The following is a 22,022-nucleotide window of genomic DNA, read 5'->3' on the forward strand; positions in this document are numbered from 1 at the left end:
TTTATTTTATTTGCCAGAAAGGCCAGTCATTAATTAAATAAAACAAGAAGCCAAACTTTAAAGTACATAAAGACTGTTTTTAAATGAAAATGTCCTTGGATGAATTGGTCAGTGTCAATGCAAGACAATGGGCACAGCATCAGTGGTGTGGTAACTATACAATAGCACTTAGCAGCTACAGTAATGATGTATTTTACAGTGAAATGTATTATATGAAATATATCAGTCAATGTATGTTGGTACTGTAATCTGACATTTCCTGCATCAACCTTAAGTGCCTCATAACAAATATAGCACTATTTATTCTCTGGTGTAGAGGGTGAATTAGCCTTGCCCACAATATTCAGGTGGTTGAGTCGCGCCATCACCTTGGCACCAAGTCTATTGGTCTGAGACTTCAGAAACATCTCCAGCTGCTGCTCTCTTGATTCCCTGTAGAAGTTATGAGTAAAAGTTTTACAAATATGAATAATCATACCTATTGTTCTTGGTTTTGAAATCTTCCATTACATAAAAAAAGAGATATGTCTCAAGGGATAGGTGTTGTGTTGTTTTCACCTGGAGATGTTTGCTGTACTGAGAGGCATCATCTGGGGAGTTTTACAGGGACTCAGGGAACTAGTGGAGGAGAAGCACAATGAGCTGTTGTTATCTCCACCTTTATCTTACCTTCATCTAACATCCTCTTTTACAATCCCAACCTGGCCACAAGGGGACAGTAGTACAGCAACAGCATTCTAATTCTGTGTCTCTTGACTATCTCTGCGTCATGCTGATGTAACGTCATAATTTTAGCCAAATTAGAAGAGATCATTTGATTATAATATGATTTTTGACAAATCGAATTACAAACAATTAGCATGCCACACCGTCAGTAGATGTACAGACATAATGACAAACCAAACATGAAGGAAGAAACAGAAAATGGAGTGCGTGACAAAAATGCTAATTCAAGTTATTGATTGATGACAATTGGCAAGGACTCAAGGGAAGACACACTGATTGAGTTGTAGGCTAAATTAAATGCCAGTATTCCTCATAGGGATTAGAGGTTAATTTAGTGGAAACACAGATGCATGATGCTCCTAGTCCTGCAGTGTGTGTGTGTGTGTGTGTGTGTGTGTGTGTGTGTGTGTGTGTGTGTGTGTGTGTGTGTGTGTGTGTGTGTGTGTGAACAGTATACCTGCTGTCATCTTTAAAGCTGTCGTCTTTCAGCTGTCTGGGAGTGGAAGGTACATTCTCTGGCAGGGGAAACTCAGCTCGGATCATCTCAGGCGTGAGAGATACTCCCGTGCTTTCAGATCTGGTAAAACACACCAGTCACACAAACCCTCTGAAATGGATTCCTGTTACTTTCAGTCCGTCTGTCAGCGTGTGTTAGTGCTTACTGTCCATCCAGTAGCTCCTCTGTCATATCTTCTGGAAGGCCATTCAGAGCTGTGGGCGCCAGGGTGGGCAGAATGTCACTGTTGAAGGGGTCAGACCTGGTGGAACACACGGTCAGGTGATAGAGACCCGTAGACCATTAAAGGACTGGTACACAGAGTTGAGTCATTGAGTCAGTCAATTATCTCAACTTTATACAGGAAACATAATTTTAGCCCATCTTGTACAGCTGAGTATAAACATACAGAATAACATTCTGTTGATGTTTCCAATATCTTCACGTCAGATGACTAGGCAGCCCTATGGTTTGGTGTAGAGGCCTTCCTTAACTGTATAGGCAACATTTCACTTGGACTTGTTTGGACACTACTTCAACAAAGCAGAGGATATTAGCGCTGGCTCTTAGTAACCCTGGCATTGGAATGGATTCCAGAAAGGAGTCTGCACCATGGCCATAGATCTTACACAAGGGAACAGAGTACCGGTCCCCCCTCACCCTGTAAATATGAAGTAAATCACTGTGTTTCCATTCATCAGTCTGTCTGTGAGACTTGCACTGGTCTGGATCTTTAGTTAATGTGCTACAGTTTAGGATTAGCCATTCAAATGATCTGGAGGCAGAGATGAAGCCAGCAAGAACATCCTTGGAAGAAGTGGACACACACAAACACACTGAGCCAGCTGGAGGAAGTTTGTGGATGGCCTAAACTCAGCAAAAAAAGAAATGTCCCCTTTTCAGGACCCTGTCTTTCAAAGATAATTCGTAAAAATGAAAATAACTTTACAGATCTTCATTGTAAAGGGTTTAAACACTGTTTCCCATGCTTGTTCAATGACCCATAAACAATTAATGAACATGCACCTGTGGAACGGCCGTTAAGACACTAACAGCTTACAAACGGTAGGCAATTAAGGTCACAGTTATGAAAACTTAGGACGCTAAAGAGGCCTTTCTACTGACTCTGAAAAAAGAAAGATGCCCAGGGTCCCTGCTCATCTGTGTGAGCGTGCCTTAGGCATACTGCAAGGAGGCATGAGGACTGCAGATGTGGCCAGGTCAATAAATTGCCATGTCTGTACTGTGAGACGCCTAAGACAGCACTATAGGGAGAGGACGGACAGCTAATCGTTCCAGCAGTGGCAGACCACGATCGGTACATCCGAACATCACACCTGTGGGACAGGTACAGGATGGCAACAACAACAACTGCCCGAGTTACACTAGGAATGCACAATCCCTCCATCAGTGCTCAGACTGTCTGCAATAGGCTGAGAGAGGCTGGACTGAGGGCTTGTAAGCCTGCTGTAAGGCAGGTCCTCACCAGACATCACTGGCAACAACATTCCTATGGGCACAAACCCACCGTCGCTGACCAGACAGGACTGGCAAAAGGTGCTCTTCACTAACGAGTCGCGGTTTTGTCTCACCAGGGGTGATGGTTGGATTTGCATTTATTGTCGAAGGAATGAGTGTTACACTGAGGCCGGTACTCTGGAGCGGGATCGATTTGGAGGTGGAGGGTCTGTCATGGTCTGGGGCGGTGTTTCACAGCATCATCGGACTGAGCTTGTTGTCATTGCAGGCAATCTCAACGCTGTGCATTACAGGGAAGACATCCTCCTCCCTCATGTGGTACCCTTCCTGAAGGCTCATCCTGACATGACCCTCCAGCATGACAATGTCACCAGCCATACTGCTCGTTCTGTGCGTGATTTCCTGCAAGACAGGAATGTCAGTGTTCTGCCATGACCAGCGAAGAGCCCAGATCTCAATCACATTGAACATGTCTGGGACCTGTTGGATCGGAGGGTGAGGGCTAGGGCCATTCCCCCCCAGAAATGTCCGGGAACTTGCAGGTGCCTTGGTGGAAGAGTGGGGTAGCAAGAACTGGCAAATCTGGTGCAGTCCATGAGGAAATGCACTGCAGTACTTAATGCAGCTGGTGGCCACACCAGATACTGACTGTTACTTTTGATTTTGACCCCCCCCCCCTTTGTTCAGGGACACATTATTCCATTTCTGTTAGTCACATGTCTGTGGAACATTCAGTTTATGTCTCAGTTGTTGAATCTTGTTATTTTCATACAAATATTTACACATGTTAAGTTTGCTGAAAATAAATGCAGTTGACAGTGAGAGGACGTTTCATTTTTTGCTGAGTTTATAACTTACAGTGTACTTCCCAAGGAGCAAAAGGGTTTTCCACGTTCGTCAAGTCAAATGCTCTGAGGAAGGGTAGGAGGTTTTTTAAGTGCTGAGTTGGTAGAAGAACTTACTGGTTGCGTGCGGTGCCTTCATTGAAGTTATCTGTAATCAATGGACAATCTGAATATAATAGCAAACCACCCTAACTAACTACTGCTGAGGGGAGAACGGCTCATAATAATGGCCAGAACAGAGCAAATGGAATGGCATCAAACACCTGGAAACCATAGAAACCATGTGTTTGATACCATTCCACTGATTCTACTCCTGGAATTCCCACGAGCCCATTCTCCCCAATTAAGGTGCCACCAACCTCCTGTGCTATCTACCTAACCATAGCATCCCAGTACCATGACACCTTGGCTGGTCAAACAAGATGATCAAACAAGATAAGCTAATAAGAAAAGTGTTCAGTTGTGTGTGAAGAACAACAGCCTATACTTTGTACTGTTTGCTCAAGAAGACATAGTATAGATGAGTTAGTACATCATGATTCGTTAAGTCACTTTGGCGGTCTCTCTACGCAGCTGTATGTGTTGTGTGAATGGTAGACAGCCCTATAAAGCTGTGTTACTGGAGCCTTACACGCGCGGGGCCCAGCTACTGGTGAGTGTGGGAGTGTTGGACAGAGCGGCCAGGGCGGCCGATGGGAACTTCTTCCAGGTCATCACACCTCGGATCACATCCTGCAATTTGATCAGGATAAAGAACACAGTGTAATTGTTGTAAAAACGGCTTTGGCTTTAGTTTCAATTACTACAAATGTCCATATTGTGGGAACATTCAAGGTATTCTATTCTATTATTTTTTTAAATTATATTTTAATTATATAGAAATGCAATGCTAGTACACAAAAATGTAAGATTTTTTTAAATGAATAACTCCTGTTGACATGAAAGAGACTTACTGTTCGGTCCAAAAATTTCTTCTGAGTGCTGGGGGTGTGCATTCCAAACACAGAGGGCTTTGGGATGGTGTACCGGGGCAGTGGACACAGGTGGAACTCCAGATCACACTCTAGGTAGAGGGGGTCTGCTTTGAAGGCATGGAGACCGGGGGCTGGGTTCTACAAAGCAGAACAAAGTCCAGCATGGAACATGAACAGTGTACAATTATTCACAATTATCGATATTCTCAGGCCCAGTCAATGATTCCACTATTGAGAAGAGGAACAGCTGTTGTGGGAATCATCAGGACAGAGATTCCAACAAAACATTTCCAACACTATCCATGACAGTAACACCAATCATTATTACTAGAGATATGACATAGATGTGGTCCATACTGTAGATATGTAAAATAGAACACATTTATATATATATACAGCAGTGGAGGCTGGTGGGAGGAGCTATAGGAGGACTGGGTTGTTGTAATGGCTGGAATGGAATAGAACAAGTGGAACGGACTCAAACATGTGGTTTCCATATGTTTGATGTGTTTCATACCGTTCCATATATTCCATTCCAGCCATTACACTGAGCCCGTCCTCCTATAACGCCTCCCACCAGCCTCCACTGATATACTGTAAATAAATAAATACATGTGTTCTATCATATTCTGTGATATTGCCTTACAAAGATTCTGAGGGGGTGGGCGTAGGGAGGCTTCAGCAGGGCGGTGGGGGCCGTGAAGCTCAGACTGGGAAACTCGTCCTCTTGCTCCACATCCTCCTCGCCCTCTGGCTTGGCCACTGCACACCCCGAGGGAGAACGGATCACTCTGGGCAACAATTCATCCTGAAAGATAGGGACACAACCACGCAAGCAACCAGTGCATTAGGAAACCGAAGGAAAGACTGAAACAGGAGAGACGACCTGAACATGTTCAATACCAAACATACATTTTTGTTTGCCGTTACAAAATGTTTTCCTACAGTGTTTCCTAATGAATATGATCCAGCAGAGAAAAAAATGTAAAAGATGTATCAGTCTTGTATAACAGCCATGCTGGCAAGAGCAGAGATATACTATCAAAATCATATCAATGAGATGGGGCCAATCAGTTAGAAGCTCTAGTTCTGCAATTGCAAAAATCCTACTTGACGTTGTCCTAAAGATCAGATCTGACAGTTGTAGGATGTTTCTATAATAAGTAATGTTGTAGTAAAGAGTTTGCTATGGAGAGCTGTCCATAAATGAGTAAGTGCTTGTATGATGAGAGCTAAGAAGAAGGGTGGTCAATGGTCGTCTTGTCATGGTCTTGTCAACCATGGGAAACTATAGGAATTCTTTTTTTTTTAATGGTTGGATTCCATAAACAATGAGGTTATTGCTGTATCAGTTTGAGCAAATACAAACACGCTATTGGATGTCAGAGGAGCAGAGCAGATCCTAGTCTCTGACAGTGACACCATTAAGTAATCAATCGAACCATTCTCCGTTCTCAGGGTTATTGCTGTTCTATTACATTGTTTATATCATATCACTTGTTTATCATCTCATAAAAGGCTTAAAAGATTGACTTTGATTTATTTGCTTTTGTATAAATGGATCTGTGTATTACACACCACCAATGTAAGTGTCCCACAGTGTTGCTGGTGAGTTGTCTCGTGGCTCACCTGTGCCCCAGTGCATAGCGTCCTGGGCTGGGTTGGGGGAATGTAGCTAGCGGCAGCCTCAAAGGCCGAAACAGGCTGGTACCCCATTAACTTGTAGTGCTGGGGAACCTTGAAAAACAACACACGTAATGGGACACAAGTGAGCATGTTACTGTACCATTTCCAAGCCAAATCTCTGTCATCATCAGGCGTGACAGAAAGGCAAAAATAGCTAGTTGTTAGTGCTACAATGTAGAAGCAATATCAATGATTCTTTATTCAGGCAAAGACCTCTCACGTAAACGTACCTTCAGATTGAAGAATGGAGTGTGTCGTTTGACCAGGACCTCAATAGGCCTAACAGGGACGGCACCCAATGCATTGGGAGCCTGGGCATAAAGTACAAGGGCAACACTACGTTATGGTCATTTTCACTAAATCATTTCAATGAATACAAACTACTGGGCAAATCAAATCAGTGTTCCTTCTTTGCAAGTAGTCCACGCAAGATGTCTTTTTATCAAAGCGCACTGCACTTACCAGTTCATCAGACTGGTTAGGAAGAGAGAAGATAGGGAATGTGAACGGAATCACGCTGTCTGGTGAGATCTTCGGGAGATGAAAGGTCTCCTCCTCAACTGAAACAGAAAAATGCATGCATCTTGCTCGCTTCCAACATCACAATGACTTGGGGGTAAAATAACTTTAAGATAGATTTTTATTTTGGCACAACAAATGTGTGTGCTGCATCGTTCAGATATGTATTTTGATCATATGCCTGTGTCAAATAGAGAACACGTTTGCCCTTTGGGGTCTCAACAGCGCAATACCTCTTACTCCTGTGGACAGGCGCTTCAAGCTTCGAATCAGCCTCCTCAACGAGACCAGTCTGTTGTTCACACGACATTGAATCACCACCTGAAACACATGGTGCACTCACTTAGAAGTTGTGTTGTTTCGAAAGGTTATGCATGTTTATGAGTAAACCCTCTTCGTGCTGTATGACATCTGTTGCAGCACATCTTTCTTGCTCAAATAGAGAATGATATAAATACTAAAAATATATATATATTTTCAAGTATGCTTTGGGAGAAATATGATATTAAAGAGAACCAGGACTTGGACATTGTCAGCTTTCCAACTGCCTATGAGGTATTGTATAACATACTGGTTTTACAGTTTGACATTTGGTTGAATTTATTCAAATGTAGGCCACATCATTAAATATAACTGACCTTAGGAACTCCCATCCCAGACATACTACAGGGAATGTCTATTCTTAGCTTCTTACTACTTTCATTAGACTGGACTGTGCCCCACTACAAAATTACTACTACACCATCTTATGGCATGGCTTAAGATCGTTATCATAGAGAGTATACACACCGTCACACAGGGTTTTGGCTTGTGGTTTGTGAGTGAAAAACCATTGTGTTGAGTGGGCTGGAATGAGGCACTCTATGCCTACAGGGCCTAAACTAAGGCCAATAGAGTGAAAGAGAAAGGGTTAAGTACTGTACCTTGCGGGCTGCCTGCTGGAAGAGCCTCAGAGCTCTCTGCCTGATCTCCAGATGACTGCTGGAGTACATGCGAAAGGAAGGCGTGCCCACCGGTGCCTGGAAGGTACAAACAGAACAGACGTTTTGATTGTGAAAAAGAAAATGGAAACAAGCAGCTCTCATACTCGGGGGGGAAAAAGCTATATCCATTCCATTTGATGCCATTTTAAAGGCAAACAGGTCCGTTTTGACTTCGACATGCTTACCTGGCCTGTGTTACGCAGGACCCGTCTGGTAGAGAGCTTAGGTTGGCCTCTTGCAAAGTCCCTCTCCTCCCTCACCTCTCCTTTTCTAACCTGGAATTAAGACGGACGTTCAATTAAGACGGGGGTTCGTCATGTTTAGAATACGAGCAAGTGTTACTAACAGGGATCAATCCCGGGAGAATGCCCACTAAGCCAAACGCCTAGACATTTGCTCTGGGAGCCAATGCAACTCTTCAAGTCTCAGCTAAGGTTACTGATCATCACACTAGAAAGGTCACTAAACTACCTCTGTTACACAAATGTATGAAACACAGATCAGCAGAAGGCATAGGGAAGAGGTGTTAAAGGCTGTTTCGGTTTCTGGCCTGAGCTCCAGATTCCAGAGAAAACACTTGAAAGGAGTTTATCCAATCCCCAAGTGGAGTGGTTGGCCTCTCTAAAAACAATGGTGGCCTGTAAAGAACACAGTAAATACAGCCAATAAACAGAGAGAGTGGAGAGGAAGTGCTGTTAAGTGTCCTGAGAGAGATCTGTCATCTGTTCCCCTTTAGAAGAAACAGCAATAGCAGCAGCTCCCTCTGACATTACAGCCTCATGTTGTATATCTAAGGAAAAGTTACTACTTATACATTTACTGGCTGTTCTCAATAAAACTCTAAATATAGTCCACATACTTTTGGTAATGTGTATATAAAACATACTAACAATATGGTATGCAAACCGGAGAAAAACTGGTTGCCCAAGTGATGAGAAAACAAAGCTAGAGCAGAGGAAAACACGAAACATGTTGGATATACAACATACAGCAACAGTGTTTTATGATTATTATGACTATCATGATAGGTTACAAATCTTACCATATATTCAAAATCTGCAACATCTCTCTCCTCCAAAACCTGCATTTTGGTCTGTGTCGAGACAGGATCCTTCCCAAGGTGAACTTGCCTTAATCAAAAATACATTTATCTACAGTACAGTTTGAGTGACCTATGACATTTAATACATAATCATAGATACAGTAATCTACAGTCATGGCCAAAGGTTTTGAGAATGACACAAATATTAATTTTCACAGAGTCTGCTGCCTCAGTGTCTGTAGATATTTTTGTCAGACGTTACTATGGAATACTGAAGTATAATTACAAGCATTTCATAAGTGTCAAAGGCTTTTATTGACAATTACATGAAGTTGATGCAGAGTCAATATTTGCAGTGTTGATCCTTCTTTTTCAAGACCTCTGCAATCTGCCCTGGCATGCTGTCAATTACCTTCTGGGCCACATCCTGACTGATGGCAGCCCATTCTTGCATAATCAATGCTTGGAGTTTGTCAGAATTTGTGGGGTTTTGTTTGTCCACCCGCCTCTTGAGGATTGACCACAAGTTCTCAATGGGATTAAGGTCTGGGGAGTTTCCTAACCATGGACCCAAAATATGTTTTGTTCCTCGAGCCACTTAGTTATCACTTTTGCCTTATGGCAAGGTGCTCCATCATGCTGGAAAAGGCATTGTTCGTCACCAAACTGTTCCTGGATGGTTGGGAGAAGTTGCTCTTTGAGGATGTGTTGGTACCATTCTTTATTCATGGCTGTGTTCTTAGGCAAAATTGTGAGTGAGCCCACTCCCTTGGCTGAGAACCAACCCCACGCATGAATGGTCTCAGGATGCTTTACTGTTGGCATGACACAGGACTGATGGTAGCACTCACCTTGTCTTCTCCGGACAAGCTTTTTTCTGGATGCCCCAAACAAATCGGAAAGGGGATTCATCAGAGAAAATGACTTTACCCTAGTTCTCAGTAGTCCAATCCCTGTACCTTTTGCAGAATATCAGTCTGTCCCTGATGTTTTTCCTGGAGAGAAGTGGCTTCTTTGCTGCCCTTCTTGACACCAGGCCATCCTCCAAAAGTCTTTGCCTCACTGTGCGTGCAGATGCACTCACATCTGCCTGCTGCCCTTCCTGAGCAAGCTCTGTACTGGTGGTGCCACGATCCCGCAGATGAATCAACTTTAGGAGACGGTCCTGGTCCGCTTGCTGGAATTACTTGGGCGCCCTGAAGCCTTCTTCACAACAATTGAACCCCTCTCTTGAGTTCTTGATGATCCGATAAATGGTTGATTTAGGTGCAATCTTACTGGCAGCAATATCCTTGCCTGTGAAGCCCTTTTTGCACAAAGCGATGATGACGGCACGTGTTTCCTTGCAGGTAACCATGAATGACAGATGAAGAACAATGATTCCAAGCACCACCCTCCTTTTGAAGCTTCCAGTCTGTTATTCGAGCTCAATCAGCACGACAGAGTGATCTCCAGCCTTGTCCTCGTCAATACTCACACCTGTATTAACGAGAGAATCACTGACATGATGTCAGCTGGTCCTTTTGTGGCAGGGCTGAAATGCAGTGGAAATGTTTTTGGGGGATTCAGTTCATTTGCATGGCAAAGAGGGACTTTGCAAATAATTGCAATTCATCTGACCACTCTTCATAACATTCTGGAGTATATGCAAATTGCCATCATACAAACTGAGAAAGCAGACTTTGTGAAAATTAATATTTGTGTCATTCTCAAAACCTTTGGCCATGACTGTACAGTGCATTCGGAAATTATTCAGACCCCTTGACTTTTGCACATTTTGTTACGTTACAGCCTTATTCTAAAATTGATTCATACATTTTTCCCTCATCAATCTACACACAATACCTGATAATGACAAATCGAAAAAAGGTTTTAAGAAAATGTGGCAAATTTATTAAAACATTTTTTTTTTTTAAATACCTTATTTACACAAGTATTCAGACCCTTTGCTATGAGACTCGAAATTGAGCTCAGGTGCATCCTGTTTCCATTGATCATCCTTGAGATGTTTCTACAACTTGATTGGAGTCCCCCTGTGGCAAATTCAATTGATTGGACATGATTTCGAAAGGCACACACCTGTCTATATAAGGTCCCACAGTTGACAGTGCAAAAACCAAGCTATGAGGTCAAAGGAAATGTCCATAAAGCTCAGAGACAGGATTATGTCAAGACACAGATCTGTGGAAGGGTACCAAAAACTGTCTGCAGCATTGAAGGTCCCCAAGAACACAGTGGCCTCTATCATTCTTAAATTGAAGAAGTTTGGAACCACCAAGACGCTTCCTAGAGCTGGCTTCCCGGCCAAACTGAGCAATCGTGGAAGAAGGGCCTTGGCCAGGTAGGTGACCAAGAACCTGATTGTCACTCTGAAAGAGCTCAAGAATTCCTCTGTGGAGATGGGAGAACCTTCCAGAAGGACAACCATCTCTGCAGCACTCCACCAATCAGGCCTTCATGGTAGAGTGGCCAGACTGAAGCCACTCCTCAGTAAAAGGCACATGACAGCCCACTTGGAGTTTGCCAAAAGGAACCTAAAGGACTTAGACCACGAGAAACAAGATTCTCTGGTCTGATTGAACTCTTCGGCCTGAATACCAAGTGTCACGTCTGGAAGAAATCTGGCACTATCCCTACGGTGAGGCATAGTGGTAGCAGCATCAAGCTGTGGGGATGGTAGCAGCAGGGACTGGGAGACTAGTCAGGATCGAGTGAAATATGAACGCAGCAAAGTACAGAGAGATCCTTGATGAAAACCTGCTCCAGAGCGCTCAGGACCTCAGACATTGGCGAAGGTTCATCTTCCAACAGCACACAGCCAAGACAGTGCAGGAGTGGCTTCAGGACACGTCTCTGAATGTCCTTGAGTGGCCCAGCCAGAGCCCGGATTTGAACCTGATCTAATATCTCTGGAGAGACCTGAAAACAGCTGTGCTGCGACACTCCCCATTCAACCTGACAGAGCTTGAGAGGATCTGCAGAGAAGAATGGGAGAAACTGTGAGGACAGACGCTTGGAGACAGGAAGCAAGTACAGGGAGTGAACATCTAATTAATAAACAGACATGAAACAAGGCAGGACAGCGTCTGGACATCAAAAACATAACATTAATGCTGACACGGGGAACAAACTGAGGAACAGACAAATAGAGAGAGGGCAATAAACCAAGTGATGGAGTCCAGGTGAGTCCAATATTGCGCTGATACATGCAATGATAGTGACAGGTGTGCGTAATGATGGGCCGCCTTGCGTCCTCGAGCGCCAGAGAGGGGGAGCGAGAGAATGTTTGACAGTACCCCCCCTAGTGGCGCCACCCGACGTCCCACCTGGGCGAACCTGACGAGCCAGCTGAAGAGTGGAAGTCTGAAGAGTCGGCTGAGGTGTGGGAGCCCAACGAGCCGGCTGAGGCATGATGTGGGATGGGAGCCTGCTGAGCCAACCAAGGCAAGGGAACCTCTCGAGCCAGCTAAGGCGTGGAAACCCAACAAGCCAACTGAGGCACCCCAGGCTCCTCCGGCAGCGGCACACGGACCCGCCGTCACCAACAAAAACAAAAAACAAAAACTCCCCGACGCTTCAAATTTTGGTGTCAGCATTCTGTGAGGTCAGACGCTTGGAGATGAAAAGCAAGTACAGGCAGTGAACATTTAATTAATAAACAGACATGAAACAAGACAAGACAGTGTCTGGACGTGAAAATCATAACGACATTAATGCTGACAAGGGAACAAACTGAGGAACAGACAGATATAGAGGGGGCAATCAACAAAGTGAAGGAGTCCAGGTGAGTCCCATATTGCGCTGATGCGCGTAATGATGGTGACAGGTGTGTGTAATGATGGGCCGCATGACGCCCTCGAACACCAGACAGGGGGAGCACGCGTGACAGAAACTCTCCAAATACAGGTGTGCCAAGCTTGTAGCATCATACCCGAGAAAAATTGAGACTGTAATCGCTGCCAAAGGTTCTCCAACAAAGTACTGAGTAGAGGGTCTGAATACTTATGTAAATGTGATATTTTTTATACATTTGCAAAAACAAATTCAAACCTGTTTTTGCTTTGTCATTATGGGATATTGTGTGTAGATTGATGAATAAAAAAACAATTTAATCAATTTTAGAATAAGGCTGTAATGTAACAAAATGTGGAAAAAGTCAAGGGGTCTGAATACTTTCCGAATGCACTGTTTATGATTATTAACGTGAGTAAATTATGGTTCCTCACCATCTGAGATGATTGGCTCTCTCCTCCTGGATGTCCTGTTGAACCCTGGTCTCAAAGAGCGCCTCCTTCATCTGTCTTGTCTGGAGGCCCAGCTTAGGTTGGGACATCATGGCTGAAAAAAATATATATTGTAAAAAATATATATATATATATATATCTGTAACTTAGTAGCAGCAAATACCGTCTGCAGCAGACCCAAATGGCAATGAATTAAGCATTCCAGAATTTGAATCATCTGAGAGCTTTCAGTCACACTAGCAAACAAGTCATCCAACAAACCGGGTTTCTCCCCTCTATACATGTGATTTTTGAATGACACTCTCTTATCTCTTAGAGAAAATCTAATGTATGTTAATTACTGGTGTGAAAGTTGATTACTCATGTGAAAGTTGTCCAGGTACCTTCCCTCAGGTCTTTAGAGCTCAGTTTATCAGTCTGTTGTATCAGTATCTTGACCACTCCAGCAGGGGTGGACACATCAACTGCAGTCTTCAGGCTCAGCTTCACATCACTCTCTCTTCTCTCCCTTACGGTCTATTGAAATCATACAAAACCAATCACACACAAGATATGTTCATATTCATATTATTACCTCATTATCGACATCGTAGCATAGTCTGCTAAATGAACAGGAGTGAGTTTCTGGAAAGCCCCGTCGCTACCATTGTCCTTTTTTCTAGCATGACTTTTCATCTCTGTGCAGCTGGGTTGTCAAGATAAACAAGGTGTGATGTCAGCTAGAAGGCTTTCAGGAAACGCACCCGTGGTACAGCTGGAGTTAAATGCTTTGCGGTACCTTTGACTTTTCAGGTGTCCGCATTGACCTCTGCTTGGTTTTGGTCAGAGGCTGTATCAAGGAGACAGGTGGAGGCTCTCGACTGTCAACAAACAAAACTTCTCTTGCGTGTGCCATGTCTTTCTCCTGTTGACTGGGTCAGAAACAACACCAATAAATGCATGTAGCACGTTTCCTGCACTATAATGACCAAATTGCCCTCTAGTGGCCTCTTCTGTGGAATGTTACTAATATACACTGCTCAAAAAAATAAAGGGAACACTAAAATAACACATCCTAGATCTGAATGAATGAAATATTCTTATTGAATACTTTTTTCATTACATAGTTGAATGTGCTGACAACAAAATCACACAAATCTATCAATGGAAATCAAATTTATCAACCCATGGAGTTCTGGATTTGATTCACACTCAAAATTAAAGTGGAAAACCACACAACAGGCTGATCCAACTTTGATGTAATGTCCTTAAAACAAGTCAAAATGAGGCTCAGTAGTGTGTGTGACCTCCACGTGCCTGTATGACCTCCCTACAATGCCTGGGCATGCTCCTGATGAGGTGGCAGATGGTCTCCTGAGGGATCTCCTCCCAGACCTGGACTAAAGCATCCGCCAACTCCTGGACAGTCTGTGGTGCAACGTGGCGTTGGTGGATGGAGCGAGACATGATGTCCCAGATGTGCTCAATTGGATTCAGGTCTGGGGAACGGGCAGACCAGTCCATAGCATCAATGCCTTCCTCTTGCAGGAACTGCTGACACACTCCAGCCACATGAGGTCTAGCATTGTCTTGCATTAGGAGGAACCCAGGGCCAACCGCACCAGCATATGGTCTCACAAGGGGTCTGAGGATCTCATCTCGGTACCTAATGGCAGTCAGGCTACCTCTGGCGAGCACATGGAGGGCTGTGCGGCCCCCCAAAGAAATGCCACCCCACACCATGACTGACCCACCGCCAAACCGGTCATGCTGGAGGATGTTGCAGGCAGCAGAACGTTCTCCACGGCGTCTCCAGACTCTGTCATGTCTGTCACATGCTCAGTGTAAACCTGCTTTCATCTGTGAAGAGCACAGGGCACCAGTGGCGAATTTGCCAATCTTGGTGTTCTCTGGCAAATGCCAAACGTCCTGCACGGTGTTGGGCTGTAAGCACAACCCCCACCTGTGGACGTCGGGCCCCCATACCACCCTCATGGAGTCTGTTTCTGATCATTTGAGCAGACACATGCACATTTGTGGCCTGCTGGAGGTCATTTTGCACGGCTCTGGCAGTGCTCCTCCTGCTCCTCCTTGCACAAAGGCGGAGGTAGCGGTCATTGCGGCTGGGTTGTTGCCCTCCTACGGCCTCCTCCACGTCTCCTGATGTGCTGGCCTGTCTCCTGGTAGCGCCTCCATGCTCTGGACACTATGCTGACAGACACAGCAAACATTCTTGCCACAGCTCGCATTGATGTGCCATCCTGGATGAGCTGCACTACCTGAGCCACTTGTGTGGGTTGTAGACTCCGTCTCATGCTACCACTAGAGTGAAAGCACCGCCAGCATTCAAAAGTGACCAAAACATCAGCCAGGAAGCATAGGAACTGAGAAGTGGTCTGTGGTCCCCACCTGCAGAACCACTCCTTTATTGGGGGGTGTCTTGCTAATTGCCTATAATTTCCACTTGTTGTCTATTCCATTTGCACAACAGCATGTGACATTTATTGTCAATCAGTGTTGCTTCCTAAGTGGACAGTTTGATCTCACAGAAGTGTGATTGACTTGGAGTTATATTGTGTTGTTTAAGTGTTCCCTTTATTTTTTTGAGCAGTGTATGTTTGAATAATTTCATAATTATTAAACAATATTTAAAAACACCTTTTGAAAATCGGTGTTTCTATGTCAAATGGTTTTGTTATATTTCAGTCTTCTGTGATGTTCATAAACTGTAATATTGGGATGCAGAACCACTCCTTTATTGGGGGGTGTCTTGCTAATTGCCTATAATTTCCACTTGTTGTCTATTCCATTTGCACAACAGCATGTGACATTTATTGTCAATCAGTGTTGCTTCCTAAGTGGACAGTTTGATCTCACAGAAGTGTGATTGACTTGGAGTTATATTGTGTTGTTTAAGTGTTCCCTTTATTTTTTTGAGCAGTGTATGTTTGAATAATTTCATAATTATTAAACAATATTTAAAAACACCTTTTGAAAATCGGTGTTTCTATGTCAAATGGTTTTGTTATATTTCAGTCTTCTGTGATGTTCATAAACTGTAATATTGGGATGCAAAGTCAAAATGTAATACACTTCAACTTTATAACCTGACATGGTACAGGTGTCTTCTTTTATTAAGCCCATAACCACTTGTGTGAGGTGTAAACTTCTGATTCACAGTAGATTTGTTTAAGACTACCAAGAAACACTCTGCGTGATTTAGCCCACTGCAGTAAAATGTCAATAATAGTTTGTTTCCATCACTCTAGGCCTAGGGTCCAAACCTAATGCTAACTGAGTAAAAGAGATAGGGCTAAGTACTGTACCTTGGGGACTGACTGCTGGAAAACCTCCAGAGCTCAACATAGCCATAGATGACTAATAACTTACCAGGCTTTATCTGCCATTAATAACTTAATTGTGTACTTAGCTAATAATTGGACTTTGATACTGTACATGGGGCTGTTGGCATTATAAGAGTAGATAAATCCTATCAATATTTGCTGAACAAAATAAACAATAATCTTCCCATGGTATCAGTGTAGATGAAGGGGAGGGGACAGGTTAAGGAAGGATTTTGAAGCCTTGAGAGAATATAGACATGAATTGTACATGTGTGCATTGAATGGATTGGATACCGATGCATTTTTGATATGACTGCAGTTCCCTTGCTTGATAAATCATTAACTTCCCTTAGTCATAACACAGGGGAGTAAAACTCGTTCACTGTCAGTGATGGAGTGCACCCATTTTCTCATGGGAACTGAATCAAAAATGATATTTTATATACAGACACGAGAACAAGAACAACCTGTTTATCAGTATAAGTGACTGTGCGTGGTTTTGCGTCTGTAGCCCAGGACTAAACAAAGAATTTAGTCATGAACAGAAATCAATGGAAAAAAAGGATATCATCATAATTAGAATCGTGCAGAAGAACCATATACCTGTACGTGCATTTTCAATAAATGTAGATAAACATGATACATCATTATACATTTTTTGGGTGGGAAATTATTCAAGTATCTATCAACCGTAAAATTCCTAATGTGGTATATACACACTTAGAAATAGAGAAACGTTTGAATGTTTGAAAATGGAACAGTATGCACTTGTATGGTTCTTCTCTGCAAGGGTTAAGTTTTATCTCTCTAAATGTTTGTACAATTTCTATTTTCAAAGTTTGTAGACAGAGAGCTTCAATACAGTACACGTGCAGCACTTGGTCTCTCTCACAATAGCACTCGCTCTATGAAACGTATTTAAGCATTGTTTACAAAAGGATATTGTAACCACTTAACAATCACATGTTTTCCATTCATTATCAGTCAAGAAATATGTTTGGCTCATCAATTGATGGAACTCACAATGACAGAAAATAATAAGCAATAACGTGATACAAACCAAGAAAACAGGAACTTTGCCGACCATATATCAAATATGTATATAATTGTAACTGTGACCTGGTAAAAAATGGCATAATTCAATATAGTGTTTGATGAATTAACCTTTAACATTTAAGAATAGTTCTGGGATACCTGAGTGCCAGGCGGGGCGAGGAGGACCCGCTGAGGGTGCAGACGTAGGGTTTGGAGTTGAACTGGGAGATGACCACCTGTAGAGTGACCTGGGACGTGTCATACTTGAACGGCCTGAATGTGACGGTCACCTCCACCTTCCCATTGGCTGGAATCACTCCTAGAATCAAACACAAACAAAGGACTAGGTCTTGACAAACTCAGAATTTTACATGTGACCAATAATGCATTTTTGAAAGGAAAACAATACGTAGGCCTACTTAAACTCAACACTTCGATACCCTCAAACCATGGGAAACATAGAGAGACACTTCTTCAGATCTCTCTACCCAGTCTGAGTACTAGGCTATTTGCATAACCTTGGAGTTCCAGCATCACTCATTGTCTGGATAGCATCACCATCAATGCCAGAGACAAAACAGCACAGTTCCCCCCCCTGACTGCTTTGTGTCAAGGTCAGCATCTTTCCACAGTAATTCAAACACAAGACATGATGGTGGTGTTAAGGAATCACAGGTCGACTGGGTAATGAGCTAATCATATTACGTGAGTTCATAGAGCAGAGTCTGGGTGTCTGGGAGCCAGCAAAAAAATGTTTATGTGGTTCAAATTTTAAACTAATCACCTCAAGGAACTAACACAAAAACGTAGCCGGAACCTTATTATTAAACCAGAAATTATCCTACCGTCAAATACTAAAAAATAAATTGATACATATCTGGCAAGGAGACTCATGGGCTTAATACATTAATCCCAGAATATATTCCAACTGTAGATAGAATAATACAGGGGTTATCCTCACTGTCTGTCTGACTGAGATGTTGTTTCTATCTTGTTCTGTCATCTGTCATCAGAACTCTAACATAATGGTGTAATTATGACTTCATTCAGTGGCCTAAGTGCTACCAAGTCTGTTGATTGGAGTTACCTGACAGGGGCTGGACAGAGAAGGCCTTGTGTGGCTGGATGATGTGCACCTGGAACTCAAAGTCAATGGGACAGCTGCAGCTCAGAGGGATCACATGGCTGACACTGGAAGGTCAAAGATGGGTCAAAGGTCAAAGATAACAAGCACAGATATCGCAGTCCCAGAAAGAAAGGGACAACAGCCTACATGTTCATTGAGGCCTACTGTCACGCCCTGGTCTAAGTATTTTGTGTTTTTCTTCGTGTATTGGGTCAGGCCAGGGTGTGGCATGGGGTTTTTGTATTGTGGTGTGTTTTGTCTTGGGGTTTTGATGTGTATGTATTGGGATTGTAGCTAGTGGGGTTATCTAGCAAAGTCTATGGCTGTCTGGAGTGGTTCTCAATCAGAAGCAGGTGTTTATCGTTGTCTCTGATTGGGAACCATATTTAGGCAGCCATATTCTTTGAGTTTGTCGTGGGTGATTGTCCTATGTGTCGTTGTTCCTGTCTCAGTGTTAGTTTACACAAGTATAGGCTGTTTCGGTTTTCGTTAAGTTCTTTGTTTTGTAGTGTTTGTTATTGATTCGTGTTTTACGTTCGTTCATTAAACATGGATCGCAATCTACACGCTGCATTTTGGTCCGACTCTCCTTCACACCTAGAAAACCGTAACACCTACAATGTAAAGCTAAATCAAATTCAGCCTGCCACTCAGTTCAAAAGACAATCATTTTCAACAAGAGATAAAAATGCAATCTTAAAAATAATAATGGAAAGTATATTGCGTCACAATCGGTAAAATGTAAACAATTATTATATCTCTATGGCCCTACAAATATTTATATTTTGATATTTGTAAAGTATTCTCTTTCCAAGCGTATTGTTTTAACTGAAGATTGTTGAATATGCAAGACAAATACTACTCACCCTAGCAAATATCCCAGCATGCGGCTTAGAGAACTACGATTAGCTATCTACCTGTGCAAATGGACTCTTAATATATTGACTGCTCACCGCATCATTAGTGTCAACAGAGATTATTAAAAACAAACTTCTGTGATGCGTTACATGACCATAATAACACAATAAGTTGATTCCACAAACAGGCCTTTGTTGCCACTCATCATGTTTATCTGGCAGGCTAATTCAGAAACTGGTGCACTTAGCAGACTAGGCTGTAGTTGTTGCCTATCCCTTACAGAAAAAAACAATTAATTTCACGTGAAGTTTTCCAAAAACACATGTTATCATGTGATCTTATGCAAAATTAATGTGATAACATGAAACTGCACATGTGGAAATGTGATCATATGTGAAGTGTTCTAAAAACACATGATTTCACAGGTGATGTGTTTTTAATGTAAGGGATATGAGTGGCCATGCAACTCACGTAGAAAGTTTCATTGATGGGTTGAAAGACTATTCAAAAGGCAAGGATGCACAGAGGGACACGAATGTCCACCTCACCTCACCTCTGGCCCAGCGGGACAGCTGGTATGGTGATGTGTGTTGGGATGTGCAAGTCATCGATGATGGGATAGGCATGGACTGGAACCTGTAAGTTCTCTTCCCCCTGGAGAGAGATTGAGAGAGAATAGCAATGCTCCCTGATACATTCATTTCCTGGAGTTCTAAAAGCAGGAGGGAACCTTGTAGCAGTACCCTGGTCCCAGATCAGTTTGCCAATGACCTTAGAAGTTTGCATGATAGCACAAACAGATCTGGGACCAGGCTTACCTTGCAGCAACTATGGAGAGAAATGTTGACAACAAACAACATGTGATGCATAAACACAGCAAATCCCTATTTTGAGTGACAGTTGAATAGATTAGAAGTAGAAGTTGAAGAGATCACTGTCAGACATGACAGCAAGCAAACTTGATTAGAAACTAACATAGCACTGGATTCCAACCTTGCAATGAATCCGAATACAGTCGTAGAAGTAGCGCCATTCGTCAGGACAGAAGTGTACCTTCACTGTGTAGGACAGTCCAGGGACAAGACGATGCTGCACAGATGATCAAAATGGAGGAATTAAGCATCAACACTGACACGCATACAAATCAAAGATTATAGACGGAATGCATAACTTGACATCAAATAGTAAGAAACAAATACCTTTTTTAAATATTTTGTTTTGAAATGCTTTGTTTGGGTGGGGATAATGTGAATGTTGATCACTTCAGATGATATGTTGATCAATTTCTGAGGAAGATTAAAACAAAGACTAATTACATGACGCCTGGGTAAATGAAGTACATATAACTGCACAATGGATCTAAAAGTCAGTGCTTTGTCTTTTGTTCTCTTGGAAAAGTCAACACATTGCTGGAGCTCATTGCTTCACTCACCAGGCTCCTGTGATAGTCCTTCCCCAGTTTAAACCCACTGAAGTGAAGTGCTGAGGGTTCTGCTTCGATTGCACTGTTGCTCTTGAGTTTGGTATAGGTTTCTGGAAGGTATAAGTATAATATAAAAGAGATATATGTATTCACCATCTGCTTAGTCCCAGGTGGCTCAAATTGATAGAGCATGGTGCTTGCAATGCCAGGGTTGTGGGTCTGATTCCCATGGGGGACCAGTACAAAGAATATGTATGCACTCACTACTGTAAGTCGCTCTGGAAAAGAACATCTGCTAATGACTCAAATGTAAAATATAAGAAGCCAAAACGCCTGAGGAGCCACACACTGTATAATGTAGTCAACGGTAACTCAGATAGCATCATGAGCATGCATATTATAGGACTAGCCCTAAGTGCTCTACTACCCTAAACATTTTCTTCTTGACTGAATATAGCCCGTTAAATATATGACTGAGATGTATCAAATCGTTAAAGTGTAAGGGTCCTACGGGTCTCTAGTAGGTGATGAGGGACATCAGAGGGACTTCTTTTTCTGTCCTCCACCAGTCGGCACAGTGGAAGAGGGGTCTTCTTCCTTTGACTGTCTGTGAATGTCTCTGATGCAGTGTGTGCCACTTCCATCACTTCTCCATTAAAAACAGGGCTGAAGAAGATAGAAAACAATATCACAATTCATATCACATCAGATATGTAAAAGCTTGCATTTCAAAGATGCAATGTTGTCCATGGGATAATGAACAGAACCAAATGACACAAAGCTAGCAAGCCAACTTTGTGCATGTGCAGCTACAGTTGACACTGGAAAATTAGCAAACTACCTAGGGACGGGTTAGCAAGAGAAAGTGGAAGCTAGCACAGCAAAGAGGAACAGCTAGCTAGCTTTTTATCAAACTTCATGACAACCGTGCGACTTTCAGGAGATATTAGTGTGTAAACAAAAAAATATAGGTTCGATTTGGTAGCTCATAAACAACACACGTTTTTATTCGTTGCACGATGTCGGTGCTTTTCAAGGTTGAAAACGGCACGTACCTGTTGTTTCACCTACAGAACATCCACCAAACACTCTCGTCGCCATAGTAATACCTCGGTGGGACGCGGTTAGGACTCGCAAAGAGTTTCTAAACCCAGAGGCGCAACATCCCCAGACTTCTGGGAACGCTTGCAAAACAGACCAAGCAGACAAGACCGTGGTTTGAGAAGTCGATGACAGAAGTGAACAATTATTCTTTAGTAATTA

At 42.9% G+C, this 22,022-nt stretch overlaps 1 protein-coding gene across 3 annotated transcripts in view; it reads right to left on the reverse strand.

The window, feature by feature from the left end:
- Positions 1-22,022, reverse strand: part of cfap221 (cilia and flagella associated protein 221) — a 25,607-nt gene continuing 3,585 nt past the window's right edge. The window contains exons 1-25 of one of the 3 annotated variants that reach the window (XM_024425687.2): positions 21,815-21,953; positions 21,271-21,425; positions 20,769-20,869; positions 20,536-20,622; positions 20,330-20,425; positions 19,890-19,990; positions 18,440-18,543; positions 17,512-17,671; positions 13,773-13,905; positions 13,378-13,510; positions 12,977-13,088; positions 8,751-8,838; positions 7,894-7,983; positions 7,649-7,744; positions 6,959-7,046; positions 6,669-6,766; positions 6,437-6,517; positions 6,150-6,257; positions 5,167-5,328; positions 4,500-4,658; positions 4,178-4,278; positions 1,389-1,484; positions 1,184-1,303; positions 559-618; positions 1-432 (exon numbers count right to left, since the gene is read on the reverse strand). In XM_024425687.2, coding sequence (XP_024281455.2) covers positions 297-432; positions 559-618; positions 1,184-1,303; positions 1,389-1,484; positions 4,178-4,278; positions 4,500-4,658; positions 5,167-5,328; positions 6,150-6,257; positions 6,437-6,517; positions 6,669-6,766; positions 6,959-7,046; positions 7,649-7,744; positions 7,894-7,983; positions 8,751-8,838; positions 12,977-13,088; positions 13,378-13,510; positions 13,773-13,905; positions 17,512-17,671; positions 18,440-18,543; positions 19,890-19,990; positions 20,330-20,425; positions 20,536-20,622; positions 20,769-20,869; positions 21,271-21,403 — 2,643 coding nt within the window. In that variant the 5' untranslated portion in view covers positions 21,404-21,425; positions 21,815-21,953 and the 3' untranslated portion in view covers positions 1-296. Of the gene's footprint in view, positions 433-558; positions 619-1,183; positions 1,304-1,388; positions 1,485-4,177; positions 4,279-4,499; positions 4,659-5,166; positions 5,329-6,149; positions 6,258-6,436; positions 6,518-6,668; positions 6,767-6,958; positions 7,047-7,648; positions 7,745-7,893; positions 7,984-8,750; positions 8,839-12,976; positions 13,089-13,377; positions 13,511-13,772; positions 13,906-17,511; positions 17,672-18,439; positions 18,544-19,889; positions 19,991-20,329; positions 20,426-20,535; positions 20,623-20,768; positions 20,870-21,270; positions 21,426-21,814; positions 21,957-22,022 lie in introns of those variants that run through there. The other 2 variants (XM_042323983.1, XM_024425688.2) reach the window with 2 other exon arrangements.

This window comes from Oncorhynchus tshawytscha, linkage group LG07, assembly GCF_018296145.1.
Source record: "Oncorhynchus tshawytscha isolate Ot180627B linkage group LG07, Otsh_v2.0, whole genome shotgun sequence".
Taxonomy (NCBI): domain Eukaryota; kingdom Metazoa; phylum Chordata; class Actinopteri; order Salmoniformes; family Salmonidae; genus Oncorhynchus; species Oncorhynchus tshawytscha.